The sequence below is a fragment of the Nannospalax galili genome, unplaced genomic scaffold (assembly GCF_000622305.1).
Source record: "Nannospalax galili isolate Female #2095 unplaced genomic scaffold, S.galili_v1.0 scaffold188, whole genome shotgun sequence".
In the NCBI taxonomy this organism is placed as follows: Eukaryota; Metazoa; Chordata; class Mammalia; order Rodentia; family Spalacidae; genus Nannospalax; species Nannospalax galili.
The window spans coordinates 2,004,834-2,024,833 of NW_008360325.1; the positions used below are offsets into that span (position 1 = coordinate 2,004,834).

The 20,000-nt window shown below is 51.3% G+C and overlaps 1 protein-coding gene and 1 pseudogene across 1 annotated transcript in view; one reads left to right on the forward strand and one right to left on the reverse strand.

Moving 5' to 3' along the window:
- Positions 1-4,240: 4,240 nt before the first annotated feature.
- LOC103727632 lies at positions 4,241-8,293 on the forward strand (annotated as a pseudogene).
- Positions 8,294-8,431: 138 nt separating this feature from the next.
- Positions 8,432-20,000, reverse strand: part of Dync1h1 (dynein cytoplasmic 1 heavy chain 1) — an 84,885-nt gene continuing 73,316 nt past the window's right edge. The window contains exons 58-78 of the mRNA XM_008825600.1: positions 19,441-19,587; positions 19,200-19,350; positions 18,803-19,056; positions 18,591-18,725; positions 18,409-18,503; positions 18,069-18,243; positions 17,720-17,795; positions 15,239-15,399; positions 14,948-15,059; positions 14,802-14,862; positions 14,587-14,710; positions 14,276-14,389; positions 13,617-13,787; positions 13,191-13,408; positions 12,990-13,093; positions 10,844-11,055; positions 10,345-10,498; positions 9,597-9,739; positions 9,289-9,457; positions 8,973-9,100; positions 8,432-8,799 (exon numbers count right to left, since the gene is read on the reverse strand). Coding sequence (XP_008823822.1) covers positions 8,671-8,799; positions 8,973-9,100; positions 9,289-9,457; positions 9,597-9,739; positions 10,345-10,498; positions 10,844-11,055; positions 12,990-13,093; positions 13,191-13,408; positions 13,617-13,787; positions 14,276-14,389; positions 14,587-14,710; positions 14,802-14,862; positions 14,948-15,059; positions 15,239-15,399; positions 17,720-17,795; positions 18,069-18,243; positions 18,409-18,503; positions 18,591-18,725; positions 18,803-19,056; positions 19,200-19,350; positions 19,441-19,587 — 3,033 coding nt within the window. The 3' untranslated portion in view covers positions 8,432-8,670. The remainder of the gene's footprint in view (positions 8,800-8,972; positions 9,101-9,288; positions 9,458-9,596; positions 9,740-10,344; positions 10,499-10,843; positions 11,056-12,989; positions 13,094-13,190; positions 13,409-13,616; positions 13,788-14,275; positions 14,390-14,586; positions 14,711-14,801; positions 14,863-14,947; positions 15,060-15,238; positions 15,400-17,719; positions 17,796-18,068; positions 18,244-18,408; positions 18,504-18,590; positions 18,726-18,802; positions 19,057-19,199; positions 19,351-19,440; positions 19,588-20,000) is intronic.

Here is a 20,000-nt window from a genome sequence, read left to right on the forward strand (position 1 = left end):
GCTGAAGAGATGGCTCAGTGGTTAAGAGCACTGACTGCTCTCGCAGAGGACCCGGGTTCAATTCCCAGAACCCACATGGGGACTACAAACTGTCTTGAACTCCACAGTTCCAGGAATCCAAAGCCCTCTTCTGACCTCCGCGGCATTGCACGACACAGGTGCACTTACATGCAGGCAACACACTCATACACAAAAAATAAAAATAATAAAATATTTTTTTAAATTTGTAATGATTTTTGTTTAAAGTTAGGTTTTTTACTTAGGCATTACAATAATCTGTTTACTGAAAAAGAGAAGATTCATTAGGAAAATTTACCAAGGTTTCAATGTGTAACAAATGTCAAATTACCGTGCTGATCGTCCAGCAGCTGTGGGGCTAACCAGCAGCTCTCAGCTCTCCTACTTGGGGTCCCCCCCTTTTCTTTTCTCTTTGGCTTTTTTCATTTTATTTTTATTTTTATTATTTACTTTTTGGTCTTTTTGAGACAGGGTTTCCCTGTAGCCTCAGCTGGCCTGGAACTCACTATGTAGACCAGACTGGCCTTGAACTCACAGAGATCTACCTGCGTCTGCCTCCTGAGAGTTGGGATTAAAGGTGTGCGCCACCATGCCAGCTGTTATTTACTTTTTGAGTCTCACTCTGTAGTCTGGCAGGCCTCCACCTCACTATACTCAAAGGTGACCTTGAACTCCTCATTCTCCCATTCACCCCCCAAGGGCTGGGATTACAGCTGTGTGCCACCACCCTGGTATGAAGGGACCACTCTGGCCGCAGTGGATGTTGTGAATGGAGGGCACGTTTGGGGGACAATGCATCTGACAGTGGGTGAGAGGTCTTTGTGGAACAGGCTGCAGGCACATCCCACAGACAAAATATTGGGCACTGACTGTCCACCAGAGCTGTGCTTGGCTTTGAGGACACAACAGTGGACAACACAGCCACAACACCAGGACAGACATCAGTTCACAGAATCTGACAGTAGCTGTGGGGGAGGAGGATCCTGGTTATGTCTGGCTCATGAGTGTGAACATGGAGTACATGTGTACGCATGTACACATGCATGCCTCTGTGTGTGTGCGTGTGTTCAGCAGGTAGAGTGCTTGAGTAGCAAGCATAAGGCCGTGGGTTTGAGGCCCAGCGCCACATAACTGGATGTGGTGGCCCACACCTGTAATCCAATACTGCAGGAGGATCAGAAGTTCAAAGCCATCTTTACACAGGGAGTTCAAGGCAAGTCTGGACTATGTGAGATCTTGTTTAAACAAAACAAACCAACCCCCAAAGCAAAAACAACCTACTGGGGATGTAGTTCAGTAGAGCGCTTGACTAACATGCATGAGGTCCTGGGTCCAATCACCAGTAGCAGAAATAAATAAACCCATAAATACATAAATTAAGAAGCCCAAGACAGCTGGAGTTTAGGAAACTGACTAGCCAAGCAAAGGTCGGAATCATAATGTGGGCGGTGCTAGATGGACGGGTGGGCTGGGGCTGAGGAGGAGGGCAGAGTGGCCAGAGGAGTATCCTCTGAGGGACAGGGCACCCCTGAAAATGGGGGAGAGGTAGGCCTGAGTGTCTGTAGGGGAAACCCTTTAGGAAGCAGGTCATGCAGCTTGGAGATGAGACCAGGGCAGTGAGACAGTCTTGGGTCATGTGACCTGTCAGGGGCTAGGCAGGGACAGATGTACAGAGGGCAGGACATATGTACAGTACCCAGGGTTGGAGCTTAAAAGATAAAATTTGCCTGGAGGTGGAACTTGGTAACTGCAGACAGAAGTAGTGGCTTCTAGAATTTTCTTTAGGTAGTTTTCAAACATATAGCAAAAGTGAACAGTTTCATACTCTCCTGGCTTCAAGGATTGTAGAGACACAGTCCAGCCTGTTCCACCAGCCCACCCACATCCTAGTGTCTCCCTAGAGAAGGCCTCTGAGACACACTGCCCTTACCAGTCCTGAGGCTGCCTGGAGTGACAGACTGTGCTTGTATGGGGCTGCTGGGCCACCGTGGGGCTGCATAGAAGCAGCAGCATTCAGGGACAAGGCCCTTAGGTGTAAAATGCACTCAAGATTGTTCCTTAAGTGATTGTTGGGCCTGAGCCCAGAGGGACAAAAAGCCAGACTCCAGGGATGGAGGGGAGAGAGCAGGAGTGGGGATGAAGAAGGCTGGACCAAGGGGAGTGCTCCTCTTGGAAGCCCACTGCCATGGCCCACTTTGACTTTAGGAAAGAACATTCCAGAAGGAGTGGCCAGGAAAAACCGCAGGGTGGGCCAATGAGAGAGCTCGGTTTGTGGACCTGAGTTAAATCCCTAGAACCATAGTGGAAGGAGAGAGCCAACTCCCAAAAGTTGCCCTCTGACTGCCACAGATGTGCCATGGCAAACTCTGACCTGCACACATGCTATGTACACACATAGACACACTAATAATAAATAATCAAAAAGTCAGGGGACAACATACTGCAAGGTGGCTTTGCTGTTATAGAGTTGATTTCAAAGAATTCCAGCACAGAGGCCAAGGGTGGGGGATGGGGCTGAGGGGGAGGTGAAGTTCTTGGTGTGTTTCCAGTCTTTGGGTGTGGGAGCAGCTGGTGCCTCGGGGCCAGTAGGTTCTCAGGGCTATGCTTGTGTGTGGAGGGACAGAAACCCTAGGCAGGGAAGAGAGCCTTTGGCCCTCACTCTGCCATCAGGAAAGTCCACCTTTCTCTGCCTCAGTTTCTCCAGCTGTAAGCTTCTCTGCTTCCCCCACTCAATGAATTGAATCCTGCAAAGTGTCAGTCTTACAGTCCGGGAGCCCAAAATATGGTCACGCCACCTCGTTCATTTCCCCAGACCTCATGACTATCGGTGGGTGTGTGACTTTGAGCCTAGAGCCCTGTCGCTCAGATACACAGGGTGCTGAGAGAGCACCAGCATGTGGGTCCCCCTTGTCCACCCTGCAGGACACAGTTTGGAAGTGGAGCCTCTGTGCCCACTCATTGAGTCCCCTCTGCTCAGTGCAGGGGCGGCTGTCAGCTGGTGGGGCCTTAAAGCCTTGCAGGCCCTTTGCCTGCTTGTGTGTCATCAAGGAGTGTGTGTTTTTGTCTTTTTGTTCTTTTTGAGATGGGGTCTCCCTGTTGACCCAGCTGGCCTCACTCTATAGACCAGGCTGGCCTCGATCTCATAGAGATCCACCTGCCTCTGCCTCCCGAGTGTTGGGATTGGAGGGGTTCACTACCATGCTCAGCTCTAGATTTTCTGCTGGGACCTTCCAAACCCTTAATATGCACATGTATTTTGTGTGGTCACCTGAGGGGGGCTGGTTTTATGCTTGCTCTACCTTGGGAAGGTTTGAGTTTATCCAAGAAAAACATGCCATTTGCAACTGAGGCACTTTCCATCAGGGTCTAGCAGCTGCCTGGCCACAGGGTTCTTGAGAAGTCCAGTGACATGAAACTCCAGAGAGGATTGTAGTCACTGGTTTTCTTAGTACTTAAAAAAGAGATCTATTTACTTTTATTTTTTGTGTGTATGAGTGTGTTTGCCTGCATGTATGTATGTGTACCACATGTGTGCAGTGCCCCCAGAGGTCAGAAGAGGGCCTTGGATCCTCTGGAACCGGAGTTATGGATGGTTGTTAGCCACCACGTGGGTGCTGGGAACTGAATCCAGGTCCTCTGCAAGAGCAGCCAGTGCTCTAATCACTGAAACACCTCTCCAGCCCCTTTCTTCATGCTTTAAAATTTCATTAAATTTTTTTGCAGACAGGGTTTTGTGTAGCCCAGGCTGGCCTCAAGCTGTTTGAAGATAACCTTGGACTCCAGGTCCTCATGCCTCCACTTCCAGAATGCTGGAATTACAGGCATGAGCTACTGTCTTTTTCTCTCTTTCTGAGTAAGTTCTGGGGACTGAATCCAGGGCTTGAGCACATTGAGCAAATTTTGCTGCTCAGCAGCAGCCCCAGCCAACGGGCTTGCTTTATGTGAAAGGAGATGACTGATGGTCTTAGGTGCAGGGTTTATCCACTCTGTGCTGTCTATAGGTTTTTTTTTTTTAATTAACAAAAGAAATTTTTGTTGGTCTTTTTGAGTCAGGGTCTTCCTGTAGCCCCAGTTAGCTTGGAACTTGCTACATAGCCCAGGTTGGCCTCCATCTCAGAGATCTGCCTGCCTCTCTGTGCCCAACGCTGGGATGAAAGAAAGGCCTGCACCACTATGCCTGGCTTAACAAAAATTTTGAAACTCCCTCAGTTTGTTTTGCTGAGTGAAGTAATTTACAGTAAAGCCCTCCCTCCTCCCCTTCCCCCTCCCTCTTTTCCTGTCATTGCTTCCTGAGCTGTACCCCAGCTCTGGAATTTTTTTCTTTTGAGGAAGGATGGATCTCATGTATCCTAGACTGGCCTCTGACTTTCTTTGTAGCCAAGGATGACCTTGAGCTTCTGATCCTCCTGCCTGTACATCCTAAGTCCCAAGATGACAGGCGTGCACCACAATGCCTGCTTTACGCAGTGCTGAGGACTGAGTCCAGGGTCTCCTGTGTGCTAGCCAGCCCTCTACCAACTGAGCTATCTCTTGCTTTCTTTTTAGAGCTGGTCTCACTACACACACCATGCTGGCCTTACATTCCCTGTTGGCCTGGAACTCATGATCCTCCTGCTTCAGGCTCCCTATAATCCCAGAGACTCATGAAGTTGAGGTAGCCTGGGCTACCTAGTCTCAAAAACAAAGTTCCCTTTGCTCTTTGTGGTTTGCTCATCCTCAGTCTCTACAACCTCTGATCTGGGCTTTGTCCTTCTAACTTGGTATTTTTTAGTTAAATGACTGTGCACCTGGCCTCGAGGTATGGCCAGCCGGAGACTGAGCCAACCCACCTGCATCAGGGCAGCGTTCAGTGCAGCTGGCTTCCGGAAGTGGCAGAGACTGGTTCGCCATTGCCTTCAGGTGCCCTCCTGTCTGGTGGGAGTGCGGGGAGAAAGAGATTGCAGTCTAGAAGGGCTCTGGGGGAAATGCTCATCCCTGTGGCTCTTAGTTCATCTGTAGAGATCCTGTTCCTCTCACCCAAAGTAGAGGGTTCAAATGCCAGTGCTCCAAGTCTTTAAGAAAACAGAAGCAAGCTGGGTGTTGTACACGCCTTTAGTCCCAGCCACTTGGGAAGCAGAGGCTAGCAGATCTCCATGAGATCAAGACCAGCCATGTTTATGTAGGGAGTTCCAGGTCAGCTAGGGGATACAGGGGGACCCTGTCTCAAAAAAAAAAAAGAAAAAAAGGAAAAAAGAAGCTACCTTCCTTAGCAGCATGGTTTAGTGGGAAGGTCCTGGGCCATCAGAAGCCTGGTGTTCCCAAGGGCCCTGAGGGAGGCCTCAGGATCCTCCCTAAGCAATTTGTAGTTTTGGTGGCTGGAGGATTTGGTGCCTTTCACCTTCCCACTTTGGGTCCAGAACAAGTTCTAGAGTGCTATGTGGAACTGACATGATGGGGATCCCAAGTCGAGGGCCTGTGACACTCTGTCCTGCAAGGGCTCTCACACCTCTGCTTGGCCCTGAAGCTTTTACTGTGTCCCCTCCTTGGACCCTCTCGTGTGGGCAGCGGGCACCGCAAGTGTGTGCTAGACTGCTGTCTGCTCTGCGGCAGAGAGAAGCATCCAAACCTTTCCCCTACAGGTCAATTCCAAAAGGAGTCTCATGGACTTTGCTGAGGGGATCTGGAGAGAGGTATGTTACAGAACTGTCCCCAGCCACCAGAGGGCTAGAGAACCAGGGAGCTTCAAAGCAAAGGCCAGCAAAGGGCCAACCCTATGACCAGCAGAGCCCTGTGAAGAGAGCCAAGTGGCCCTGTAGGGGCGGAGTTCATGCAGGGAGCCTCTGTCTCCCACCTGTGTGCACATGTCCCTGCCATTTGGTGGTCTGGTATCGGATAACTAAAGGAATTGTTTTTATTTTTTGAGACAGTCTCACATAGCCCAGGCTGCCCTGAAACTTGGAACAGTCCACCAGCCTCTGTTTTCTAAGTGTTGAGATGACAGGCAGTGCCTTCATAAAACAGGAACAAACAACAAAGCCCACAGAAAAAACCCACAGAAAGCAAGAAAGATGAGGCAGGAAAGTTCTGGTGCCAACGGCAGGGGTATGAGGCGTTCTCAAAGCTCCGTGAAGCCTGCTTCAGAGGTTTGCTCTTGGCATGGTGGTGCACATTTGTAACCCCAGCCCTTGGAGGCTGAGGCAGGAGGATCAGAAGTTGACAAGCCTGGACTACTTGAGACCCTGTGTTTTTAAAAAAAAAAAAAAATCAACAGAAAAGCCAAAAACAGGGCTGGGATGTTGCTCAATAGAGGCTCGCCTAGCATGGAAGAGGATCTGGGTTCGATCCCCAGACAGATGCAGCCTGGGGAGATGAAGGGCAGGAGGATCAGAAATTCAAGGTCATCCTTGGTTACATAGCGAGTTGCAGGCCAGCCTTGGCTATATAAGACTATGTCTTAAAAAAAAAAATTGGCTGCAAGGCAAATCATATAAACTTTTTTTTCTTCTTTCTGTCTCTTTTTTGTGGCAGTGGGAATTGAGCCCAGGTCCTTCAGTCAGGCAAGCCCTCTGCCACTGAGCTGTATTCCCAGACCTCAGAAATACTTTTGTCATCAGTTTTTAGATCCTTATGATGGGGACTCAGAAGATACCCCAGGTCATTCCAGTCACCGTACTTTCTGCACACAGCATGCCTACCACCTCCTGGGTGACAGGAACCGCAACATGCCTTCCTACAGAGGAAAGTTCAAGGTTCCCCAGGACATCAGTGTGGAGGAAGACTCTCTCCTGCCAAAGGCTCCAGATCTCACTGTGAAAGTATCTGGCGAGGCCCCAGCAGCACCAAAAGTCAATGATGTGGACATGTAGCCTGAGAGTGAACTCAAGGCACTCAGCCCCCAGATCAGTGGGTGGGCCACCAGGCTGTCCCCATCGCCAGAGGACTTGAGGATGACAAGGGCTGATGGCCCCCTCATTCCTGTGGAGACCCCAGAGATGGGTAGAAACCTGCTGAACAGAGCCAGGGTGACCTGGTCTCCACCTAGACATGGGAGTGAGAGAGACAAGGGGCCCCGGCTGTCACTTTCCAAGAGGAAACTGGAACTTTTACTTGTACAGCCTGAAAAAACTAAGACAAAGAAGTACGTGGTCCAGTCCAAGGTGCCCTGAGTTAGCTCAGGATGGGATACTGCGAAGGCGGGCAGAGAAAGGGGCTCACTCTAGGCTAATAGTTATGAGTATACAGGTTTCGCAGTGAAACACAGGCCCCACCATCTGGAGGGTTTGCAGGGCTGGTGAGATGGCTCAGTGGTTAAGGCTGCTTCCTGCCAAGCCTGATGACCTGTGTTAGATCCCTAAGATCCACAAGGTAGGAGAAAACCAACTCGTGCAAATTGTCTTGTGCATACATGCACACACAAAATGTAAATCGAGGGATGGCTCAGTGGACCTCACTGACGACCCCCCCCCCCCGCCGGCCAACCAGGATCTTGCTACATAGTCCTGACTAGCCTGGTACTCCAGGAAATCCTCTTGCCTCAGTCTTCTGAGTGCTGGATTACAGGCTGAGGTGGGGCCAAGCTGCAGTGACATGGTGGACTCTAGTGAAACTCTATTCTCACAGTGCTTGGGAGCATCTCTGCATGCTCAATACAGACTCCCTACCACTTGGGAGCAGGGCTTTCTGCAGGCAACTTGGGTTTAGCCTGCTGGGAGGGTGGGTAGGGCTCTCAGGGTTTGGTCTGCCCACTTCTGACGTCTGTTCACTGAGCTTCAATCTCCTTTCTGGTAGGTAGCCAAGAGCAGAGAGTTAAGTCTGGTGCTGATGCTGGAGGTCCGGGTCCCATCCTTGTCTCCAAGTCTCACATGCAGGACAAGTTTCCCAAGTGCAAATAAAAAAGCTACCACAAGAAGGCGCTCATTCCCCACAAAGAGGTGCTCCTTCTTGGTGGGGTACCATCCAACTGTGGGGGTGCTGCTGGGGCCACCCCAGCCCCACTATGGGTGTGGGTGTTGCTCACCAGCGCTCCAGCTGGCTCTGGCAGGAAGGACAAGTAGAGCTGCGGTCAACTGTCCAGCACGGTCCTTCCGGCTGCAGGACAAGTGGGTGGGGCCTCTCAGAGGCAGAGGTCCTGTTGTGGGGCCGGGGTGAACCTACTGTTCCCAGGGGTGCCCCACGGATCCAGGCAGCATCCTGTGACGGTCAGTTTGGGAGGCAGTAAGGAAAAGCCATGACACCATGCTGCCCTAGGGTGAGGCACAGCCAGAGCGTTCTTGGCCTCCATCCCATCCGTTTCTGTGTCTGTGAAGGGTCAGGTCTTTGTCACAGACATAGTGGCCACTGTGACAAGGGTGAGAAGGGCTGGGCCTGCACCCCTGGACACCTGTGGCGGGACCAAGAACCCATATGCTAGACAGCTGAGATGGAAGAGGCGGGAGCCGGTCATGCTTAGTGTTTTACTCCATAAACAAGCCATGCTATCAGCCCTCTAAAAACATACTATCAGCCCTCATCTTTACAAGCTACTGTCCCCACCCATCGGCACCTTCCACTGCCTCCAATGCAAACCAACCACTTTTCACAAGTCCTTCCAAATCTTCCAAACCTTTAAGGATGAATACATGTTAAATACTGGATTTTACTATTACTGAAAGGGGATGCTAGAAAAGTTGAGCTTTACTCAGTGCACAGAACAGCAACACCACGCTCATAGAAGCTTCGAGGATCTTCCTTTGTAGCAATTTCAAAGTCCACAGTGAAGATAAGGTCTGCACGGGTGAAGTTCAGGTAGACAGGTAAGGTCACCTGTGGAGACAGGGGAGCTTGTGACAGCTCTGGTGACAGAGGCTCCTGTGATGGTCCAGGGCTGGCCAGTCACAGTAGAGTTCCAGGCATGGGCAGTCTTGCCCTTGGTCGCTTAAAGTGGGGACACGGACCCCTCCTCCCTAGCCCAGAGCAAATGGAAGGGGGCCACTTACCACATTTGCCTTTTTCTCGGCGTTTGTCTGCTTGACCCAGCGCAGCTGCGTTAGTGGGAGCACCGTGGAGATGGCATTGGAGAGTGACAGCTTGTTGTTGCTGCACGTGGCTCCCTGAAGTTTCAGACCTGTGAAGAGAGGAGATCCCGCCTGAGGTGGCACAGCTACCCAACCCCAAGGCGTGCACAGGCTCCACTGGGCAGCTCTTTCAGTATATCCATTGGGAAACAGTGGCCTTAGGCCACCAAAGTCACCTGCATGTGGCAGGGTGGCTTCAGAAAAAAGGCCACGCTGGGTGGCTGAGTCTGAAGCTCACCTGTGACCCCAAAGCTGCAGGCATCGAGGGTGGCACTCTGTGAGGTGGTGACATTGACTTCTAGGCACAGTTCCTCTAGGGACCAGCTGTTGGCTTGGGCCACGTACTGCCTGGTGGCAGTGATGTAGGCCTCAGGCACAAACAGGCCACCCAGGCACACATGGATGTTCTGTGGGAAAAGCAGACCCCACAGAAGATCAGGTCAGATCTGTGCCTGACCTGCTCTCAGAGCCATGCCAGGGCTGGGAAAGGGTGCTGTTCTGCCCGTGGGGGCAACACTCTGACTTCTCAGGGGTCTGCTTGCTCACCTTTAGCTCCTTGGCACCACCAGATGCAGCTCCCTGGGAGATGTTTTGCAGCTGTTTAATTCTCTCACTGAAGTCAGACACCCACTGGATGACTGTCATGCCTGCAGGCACTGTGTAGTGGGACCAGCTCCGAGGCAAGATCCCTGTAGCAAGGAACAGAGACCCCAGGGCATAGCGTCAGTTCTGACAACTCCCCTGTACCCAAAGTGGGCAGAGCTGCCAGTGCACCTGCATGCCACACCGTCCTAGACAGGAGGTTGAAGGAGCTGCAGTCCCTGGTATCCTGTCCACACCTGGGAGGCCCAGGGCAATTTCTCAGTGTAGTTTCTAGGATCAGAGTATTGTGCATGTGGGTTTGAGGACCACACAAATCACATGTCCTGGTCCATCCTTCTTCATGGGCCCCAATCAACCATGCTCCCCTTCAGTGATTAGAACACCCCTAAAAGCTGCACAAAGACTTCAGTGACAGTCCAGGGAACACACAGGAAATACTAGAGCATTTCTAAGACCCTTCCCATGACCATCTGAGCCACCCTGAGAAGGAAGTATGTACAGGAGATGTGTGTGAGGCCAGGGACCTGCCTTGCATTTATAGCTGTTGTGCCCATCAGAGTGGGACTTCCATGCATACGAGGGAGACTGGTGGGATGTGAGCCATGGGCATTGGTCAGGATAGATGGCAGCCCCGACAAAGGCCAGGCCCGCTGCACCAAGCTCCCATTGTGAACCCAGCACCTCTCAGTACCTTTCACCAGCTCGTTGATGAGGGTGCGCAGGTAGTTTGTCTGCTTCTTCTTCCCCTCACACACCTGGACGACATCAGCAAGATCCTGGCGCACATCTTGGAGCAGCTTGGCTCCCATCTTCACCTCCCTCTCAAAGAACCTGAACAGAGGGTCCTAAAACCATTCGAAGAGAACAGGACTAAAGAGAGGTCCTTCTCTAGCAGAAACGGAAATCTTAAAAGCATCCTCAGATCAATTTGCCCAGACAGCTTCACCAGAGCCCAGTTTTGAACCAGGACCTTTCTGGGGAACTGGCCAGAGACCTGCTGGGCCTCCAGCCTTTCCAACCGCTCCTGACAGGAAAGAGGACCACCTCTGCTCCTTTTGAAGCTGTTTGCCTAGCGATCGGACCCTGGACAGTTCTAGAACAGTTTTAAAAGGGCTAGTCCTCTTGCTTACGGCTGGAAATTGGCATGCTTGCTGTGAACACCAGGCCACCTGTGGCCCCAGCCCAGCTACCTTGATGTTCTCCACAGTGCGCTTGAGTGGGCTCAGTGTCTGTGGGATGAGGTGCAGCCAGTTGGATGCTGTGGTGTGCAGCGTCCTCATCCAAGCCGGGCGCCCGTCAGAGGTGGAGTCCGTCCTTGTTTTCTTCTCTGTCTCTGCATAGGCCAAGTCGTCCTCATCCTCCAGCATCTGCATCTTCAGCATCTTACTGATCATGTCCACACCTAGGCCAGGGCATGCCCACAGCAGGTGGGGGTGGGGGAGGCAGGAGATCAAAGAGAAAGAAGGCTTGAATGTAAAGGCCATGTGATGAGTTTCCTCTCATACCATACATGACCTTAAAGCCTGGTGAGGTGAGCACAGGTCAAGCACAGGCCTGTCAAAACAGAACCAGTGGTTTGAGTACACACCAGTGAGGCTGTTCTCAGTCGGTCCACCCTGGTGTCTAGCCAGCATGGAAAGGGCTTAGCTGTGAGCTTCAGAGGCCATCTGATCCAAACACAGAACCAGCTACCGGCACCCTTCCTGTGTCCTTTTTGCCAGTGACTGTGGCTGGGAGGCTCTTGCACTCTGTTAGTGTGCTCATGCAGATGCATTCCCATAGCCACATGTAACTGAAGGCTGCTCGGGCCTGCCCTGTCCCCCATGCACAGAAGGCTGCTGGCCAGCTGCTGAGCAGCACTGTGGCCTTCTGGGGCTGGATTGTGTGGGGGCCAGGAAGCTGGGCACACAACCCTAGGTCACTAGGTTCATGACAGGGCTGGTGAGACACAGGGTACAGAAAACCATTGACATAAGATCAAGACGTAGCCAGAGGGGCCAATGGTCATGGCTGATGGCAGGTGCTGGACTGAGAACCGTGAATAACTTAAGGGTAGCCTCCACCTTCTAGGAGAGGTTGCCACCCCCCAGCACCCTTGGGATGCGACTCATCTCAGTGAAAGGCATGTGGAAAGTTCTCTGCAGAAGTGAAGAGGCAGCAGACAGTCTAATCTGTCCTTAACTGCTCAGAAAAGCTTGGGCAAAATGTCATAAAAGTCCAGATTAGACCAGCACTTACCAAATACGTATAGTCACCTGGAGTCATGAGTATCAGACTGGCCCTACTCATCTGGGGAACACCACTTTGAGAACCACTGACTAGATGGTATTTTACAATGTATGTTTGAGTGTATTGCCTGCATTGTATGTAAGTGTACCTGTATGTAAGTGTTGAGTAATGCCCATGGAGGCCAGAAGAGGGTGCTGGATCCCCTGAAACTAGAGTTGTATGTGGGTGCTGGGAACTGAACCTGGGTCCTCTGCAAGAGCAGCCAGTGCTCTTAACTGCTGAGTCATTCTCCAGTCCCTTTTTTAAACTCTCTTCTAATTAAAATATACTTGAGTACTCTCAGAAAAAGAAAGTCTTAATTAAAAAAAAAAAACAAACAAGTAAAAAGGAGAACAGTTTAAAGACATATTCTAGGAAAGAGCACTTTTTGTTTCTCAGTTCCTATTATGATTACTCTGTGTGTAGACGCACCTGTGGCATAGTGTCTGTGTCGAGCTCAGAGGGCCATAGGCTTGGAGATCAAACTCAGCTTGCCAGGCTTGTGCAGCAAATGCTTCCAACCACAAAGCCATCTCACTGGCTCTTTCTTTTTTTTTTTTTTTTGGTCTTTTTGAGACGGTCTCCCTGTAGCCCCAGCTGTTGCCATTTTGAGACAAGGTCTCATGGGAGCCTGGGTCTAAGGCTTGCTATATGGACCAGAGGAGCTGTGAACTTGTAGTGATTCTCTTGTCCTTTTTAAAAAATTGTTATTTATTATTTTATGTGTGTGCGTGTATTGCCTGCGTGTAGGTAAGTGCACCCGTGTCGTGCAATGCCTGAGGACAGAAGAGGCTGTTGGATCCCTTGGAACTGGAGTTACAGACAGTTGTTAGCTGCCATGTGGGTACTAGGATTTGAACCTGGGTCTTCTGCAAGAACAGTCAGTGCTCTGAACTGTTGAGCCATCTCTCCAGCCCCTTGTCCTTTCTTTCCACTAGGATTACTGGTCTGTGTGCCACCAGGTGTGCCCAGCTATCAGGTGCTTTTCAACCCTGGCATTAAAACCAGCTCCACCTAGCTGGCTCAGGGTGGGCAACAGCTGAGGAGCAGACTAGCTCAGTTACCCACCTTGGGTGGTGAGGAGAACCTTCTCGGCGTTGTTGGGCAGGCCCAGCCATGAGGGTGTTTGGGTGTCAGGCAGCAGCTCCACCCACTGCACAAACTCCTCTCGTCTGGAGAAACGGGTAATTTAGAACTGGAGTTAGGGGCAGTGCCATGCCACCAGCTGCCTCCCGTCCCATGACCTCGTGTCTGTAGAGGCAGCCGCACCTGATGCCATCAGGCATTTGTATGTCCTTGTGCCCATCAACCTTGCATGCCAGCTTGAATTCACTATCAAAACTCCGGGTTGTGAACAGACGCTCCAGGAAGGTATTGAGCAGACGCTGGTCAAACTCATTGTCCACACGCCCGCCATAAATGGACTGGGCCATCAAGGTCTTCAGTGCAGACCACGGGATCTTATCGGGTGAGATGTTCTGCCTCCCCTGGGGTAAGGAGAGGATGGGTGGTGAGTGTACTCTAGGGGCTGGCTTTCTGTCTCAGCCCATAGCAGGTACTCCCTGACTTCTGCCAGGTTAGGCTGCTACAAAACAATACCCCTGCCTCGGGACCCAGACCCCCACATGGATGCCTATGCTCCAAGTATGACTCCCCATGTGCACTTGTACTGTTGGGGTGGCCCAGCCTACTTGCCTTGGCTGTGTCATCCAGCCATGTGTCCACCGTGTCACAGGCTGACCGCAAGTCCGATTCTCCAAATTCATATTTCTTTGACCACCCCAGTGGAGCGTAGCGCAGGCGTTCTTGGATGATGGCATGGAACCAGGCCAGCAGGAAATACAAGCGGGCACGCTCATTGGGAGACTAGATGAGGAAGGGACGGAGGACAGAATTTTCAGAGAGCATCATGTGTTTCTTAGGGAAGCCAGATGTTACTTCAGAAGCAAAGGGCCCCAGAGTATCCTACACCCTCACATCAGAGCCAGCAGGGAGTCAGCACGGCCGACAGAAGAAAGCACATGGGGTTTTCCAATGACAAAGGTGGTCCCAGCGACACCTGAACCAGAGGGTATCTGGAGGACAGACTTTCTAAAAACATGGACTCAAACCCAGAGTGACAGCACTGAGGAGAGAACTGACACACAAGGACCCACACAGCCCCCCACCCTCCAGTCCTCACCTAGCACCAGCAACACTGAGGGGCTTCAGGGCCGTGCCTGGGAGGAGGGGTACGGTCTGCTACCAACTCTGCAATACAGCCGTGTTGAGTCTGCTCACTCAGACCTACTCAACAATGGCACTTGGTCTTTTTGGTTTCCATGCAGAAGAGATATCACGAGGGTGCCTCTTACCTTGCATATCCGAGAGACAGGGATGCTGCTGAACGTCCTGAGCATGTTGGCCTTCACCCCTGGAGGTGGCTCGAACACGAAGATGCGACCCGCACGGAGCAGATTCACTGGCACCTAAGGGAGAATGTGGCTCCTGTGACTGTCCTTTTCTTAGAGAGACAGTGTGTGGCTAGCCTCAAACTCAGGGCAATCCTCTTGCCTCAGCCTCCTAAATTCTGGGATTACAGAGGTTTTCTGAGTCTGATTCGGGTAGAACCTTGACTGTGCACACACAGCTTACAACAAAAGCCTAACCAACCCTCCTTGCTCACCTTGGGGTTGATCTCCATGGTGAGGAAGAGTCGGAAGCAGGCGTGCGGCTGCAGCGAGTGCAGCTTTTTCTCCAGCTGCATCAGCCACCCTGGGGCCAGGTGGACGTTCTTCAGCATTACCCACCTGCACACACAAGAGCCACAGCAGTGATGTGCCGGCTTCCACCGGAAGTCCTGACTCAGACACAGGCTTAAGACCAAACCAGTCAGCCTACCTGCCTGACTTCACTGCAGTGTTGATGGCCTTATCTGCCTGGTTAAAGCCTTCTGCTGAACCTGAGGCAAGGAAGCTGAGTGTGAGCAACAGCGGTCATGTGCTTCAAGGCTGCCCCACAGCCATGAGCCCATCAAGCACTCTTACCGATGGCAATGGACGTGATCTGTGTGTTCTGCTCAGCCGCGAGGTCCTCCACATGCCCACTGGCATCATACCCGGGCACAGAGCACATCAGGACAGGTGTGTTTGGCTTCACCTGCAAATGAAGAAGGCAGATGTGAGGTGCTTAGTCAGAAGACAGGGAGGACCCGTCAAGAGACAGGACAGCTAGGAGGGTGGTGTTGGCTTTTGGGAAGACTGCAGCCAAGAAGCAGAATGTGGCTGGTGGGGAGCAGACATGTCAGGGGGGCCAGGGTGAGGCATGCAGAATATTACCTCTGTGCCCACAATGTGGGTAAGGTCAAGTGGCTGCTCCATGATGGACATGAAAGACTCCCCAAGGTTTGTGGAGACAAACATGTGAGCCATGGCCAATAGGCGGTCAGGGCGGAAAGCCTGAATCAGGAGAAGGCGGTGGATGGCCTGCCCAATGGGAGCTGAAACAAGCCATGGCAAGGGTGGGTGAAGGCACATCCTTGGAGACACCTGCCTGTTCTGACTTCTCCACCCAGAGCACTGGCTCAACAAGCATGGAGCACCTGAGCCTGAGCTCGAACCCCAATCCAGAAAGCACAGTCTTTTGGCTCTCTTGGACCCAAAGAACATCTGACCCTATTTCCTACCGCTACTTGGACACCTAGTGCCAAGACAATGGAGAACAGCTGTCCCAATACAGCGCCATTTATTTTTATTACTACTTTTTCAGAGATGATGTTAAGTAGCCCAGGGTAGCCTCTAACTGTCGATCCTTCTTCCTCTTCCTCCTCAGTGCTGGGATCGCAGCTAACGCACCTGGCTCACTGGTCTCTGTGTCAGTGTGGGGTCGCAGCTGACGCACCTGGCTCACTGGTCTGTGTGTCAGTGTGCTGCACTTGTGTGGAGGTCAGAACAACTTCAGTGTCAAGTCCTTGCTCTCCACCTTGTTCTCTTTTCCATCCTGTGGCCAAGGCCTGCTGCCTATGAGCTTCTGGGGGAGTCCCTGGTCTCTGACTCCCACCTCCCCACAGGGGCACACTGGGATCACGGATGTCTGCACTATCTTTGGCTTTTACATGAGTTCTGATGATCCAAATTCAGCTTATGTGGCAAGCGGTTTTACCCACTAAGATATCTCCCTAACCCCCATCACCTGCTGATTGATTAAAAAACTTTTATAAGACAGGGTCTTACTATGTAGCCCTGGCTAGTTTGGAACTCAGATCTGCCTGCCTCTGCTTCTCAAGGGCTGGAATTAAAGACCTGAGCCACCACACCTAGCCGCATCTATTCTTTAAAAATGTGTTTTTAATTTTAGCTGTATGAATGTTTGCCTGCACTTAAGTGTACCTGTGGAGGCCCATGGAGGCCAGAACTGGAGTTATGGAATAGTTGTTAGCTGCCGTGTGGGTGCTGGGAACTGAACCTGGATCTTCTGCAAGAGCAGCCTGTGCTCTTAACTGCTAAGCTGTGTCTCCAGACCTCATCTATTGGTTTTTTTAAAAAGCACATTTTATTTAAGGGGCTGGGCGTGGTGGCGCATGCCTTTAATCCCAGCACTCGGGAGGCAGAGACAGGCAGATCTCTGTGAGTTCAAGGCCAGCCTGGTCTACATAGTGAATTCCAGGACAGAAGGTGCTACAGGGAGACCCTGTCTTAAAAAGATGAAAAAAGCCGGGTGTGGTGGCGCACACCTTTAATCCCAGCACTTGGGAGGCCCTCACCCCACCTCCTCACCCCACCCCACCTCCTCATCACATCTCTTCCCTACTACCCCTTCTACCCTCTCCTCTCTTCCTTCTTGTGCTTTTTCTTCCTCTCTTTTTTTGCAATCTCCTTCTTGGATTTATGACTTTTTAAATGTATTTTATCTATTAAATACATTTTATGTGTATGAGTGTACTGCCTACATGTATGTGAGTGCACCCAGTCGTGCAATGCCACAGAAGTCAGAAGAGGGTGTTGGATTCCCCTAGAACTGGAGTAGCCACTATACTGGTGCTGGGATTCAAACCTGGTCCTCTGCAAAAACAGTGCTCTTAACTGCTGAGCCATCTCTCCGGCCCCAATCTATTGATTCTTATATCATTCTACAAATATCTGTTGGTTGCAGACTACCTGAGACCCCTCAGGAAGGATCTGAGGGCAGTGTCACTGGCTGGAGTCCAGCAGTGTTCCCTGTGCCAAATGCTCTGGGTCCCTGAGATCACAGGCCACTACCCTTTCCTCTTGTAGCCTAGTTAGTCCAGGGTCAGGTCTGATGTACCCAAGAGCTCTCTATGGCACAACTAAGGATAATTTCTCTGTTAGCATCTGTTAGGCATGCCTTTCTCTAGTGCTGTGGGTTGAACCCAGGGCCTTATATGTGCCAGCTAAGCACTCTACCATTGAGCTCTGTCCCCAGCCTCCCACTTAGTATTAGGCAAGGGCCTTTCTACCGCCTTATTCTAGTTTGGACATGAAGGAGAAATGAAGGAGGAATTAGAATCTGATCTTCTATTTGTAAGTCAATTCCTACTTAGAAGCCACCTCCTTCAGTGGTTTCCTAAAAGCTGGCTTTGTTATTGTGAGACAAGGTCTCACACTATGCAGCCTGACGATCCCTCTTTAACCTCCTAAGTAGCTGGAATACAGGGCCATGCTACCAGCCCTGGCTGGTCTCCTAACATGTTTTAATGCTGAGATCCTCTTGGGAATCAGTGACTTTTGTTTTGGGAACCATTGCACTCAACTTTCTATCCAGGCCCAGAGAGAGGACAGCAGGGCCCCATCCTGACTTACTTGCAGGTGTTTCCTCACTCCAGAGGTATGGCACGGTCTGCTCTGGGGAGCTGCTATCCAGCCAGATACCAAATTGCTGTGGAGACACATGGAAAATGTCACTATGGAATAGAGATCATCTTTTTTGGTGTGTGATGCTGGGGATACAGCCTTGCTGTCCTACTAAGTTATCCCTGAGTCCTGAAGCTGATCTTTTGGGGCAGATGCTGAGGGAAATGATACCAGGTATCTGACACAGGAATGCACAAAGTTGACCCTCAGGGCAGTACATACATGCATTAGTTACTCACTGCCGACATGGTGGTAGAAGGGCAATATTTCTCACAGGGAACATTCAAAGGATGCTTACGTCATCTGCTTGAACCTTGGCGATCAGATCTTTAAACGCAGGTAGACAGCTCAGCCTCAGCACTGCTTCTGCCTGCTCCACAGTCAGACCCTGGATTTTGGGGGTGGAGCCAGCACTCAGCACGATCTCCTTCCCTCTCAAGAAGTGCTGGAACTCGGCATCATAGGTGGGCTCCCTGTGAGGGGGGCACAGGTCAGGCTCTTTACATGGCTAGCAGCTAAGGTAACAGTCACGATTTAAAGACAAGGGAAAACAGAAGGCACCCTAACTCAAAATGCGGGAGGGTAACCTACAAAGGCACATCACTCTATCTGAGCGAGGGCAGGGCAGTTGGCCTCACCCCATCGTGCCCTTCAGCTTGATTCTGGCCAAGAGCATGGCGAAGGTGATGTGGTCCTGATGTAGCATGCCTCTAGCCACTCGGTTAAATGCCACCTGGAGGTCAAAGAAGAGACATTGACGTTTTGGAAGAAGTACTTCTGGACTGCCCCTCACTGGACAGCTGAGTCCTTTCCTCTCTACCTGGAAGAGGTCCTTAGTTATGATGGAGAGGCGCTGTGTGTGGTCGGTCACCCCCTTCAGGTTCGGGTTCTCGTACAGGACATTGTGGTAGATGTCGAGGAAGAACTGGAGGGAGTACTGGTACAAGAAGTGAATCTGGAAGGGACGGTGCACAACGGTCAGGCCACCCGCCCTGCAGCCCAGCAAAGGGGCTGCTGCAGCACCTGCCTCACCTGCTTCAGGGACTCCATGGTAAAGTAGATGCTGCTGCAGGCGGTGGAGAGCGGCAGGTACTGCTGGGACACGGTCTCCACCTCCTGCATGACAATGTCAGTCTCCTCCACTTTCCTGGTGACCTCCGCAGCTTCCCGCTTCAGGTTCTCCAGGGTGGTTATGATCGTGTCATCATCCAGTATTCGTCCTTTCACCTCATTCAGAGCTTGTAGCAGAGACTTTTCTAGCTGGCGTAAACGAAGCTGAAATTCCCCTTTAAGTGGTCAAGATAGGCAGAGTTTAGATACCACAGTGATGGGAAGCTCTCTCATGTCACCTTAGCCTGCTTACCCTCGCCCTTTCAGAGCTCAGACTCCTGTCCACACCCACTGGGGAAGCTGAAGGTTAGAACCACACCTTGAAGTTTAAGGAGGTCGGAGCGCTTTTCATCTACGTCAGGCCTTTCTGCTTTAAGCACTTCATTGAGACACTGGCTCTGCAAACTGCTACGGGTGACTGTGAAGTTCACAAAGGTAACCCGGGAACAGAGATCCGGCGGGAACTCCACCTGTCAAAGAGGTGACAGAGCAGGCTGGTCGGTCAACGCGGCTCCAAGTGACACTGTCCTGCTGGTCTGTTAAGTGTGGCACTGGCTTACGGTTGGGTCCCGGGTAGACAGGAAGATGACAAATGATGGTGACAGATCTATGTCCTGGTCTCCGAGAGTAATCAGCACTCTCCCTCCTGTTCGTCGAACTTCACGGTTCAGTACTGGATTCAAAACTGGATCATAGCTTTCCACATCCTATGAAGGATACAAGCCAAAGCAGACTTCAATTTTCTACCCCGACAGAACACCTGTCACAGCAATAGCCGCATGTGGCTACATCAATTCAAATAAACTAATTCCAGCAGGGTATGGCTGTGCTGTAATCCCAACAGTCAGGAGGCTGAAGGTAGGAGGATCTTAACTTTGAGCTTGTTTTTTTTTTTTTAAATTCAGTTATTGGGCTGGGAATATATGTAGTCCAGTGGCAGAGCACCTGCCTAGCACGTGCAAAGCCTGGGTTCCATCCCTACCACCAGTTACAAAGCAAAAACCAGCTCATAGCCATACCAGCTCCATGGCTCGTCAACCTTGCTGGACACCTTGAATTAACACATGCTTCTCATGGCAGGAGGCTCTGCTGGGCAGCTGAGTCACACTTGTGGGATACA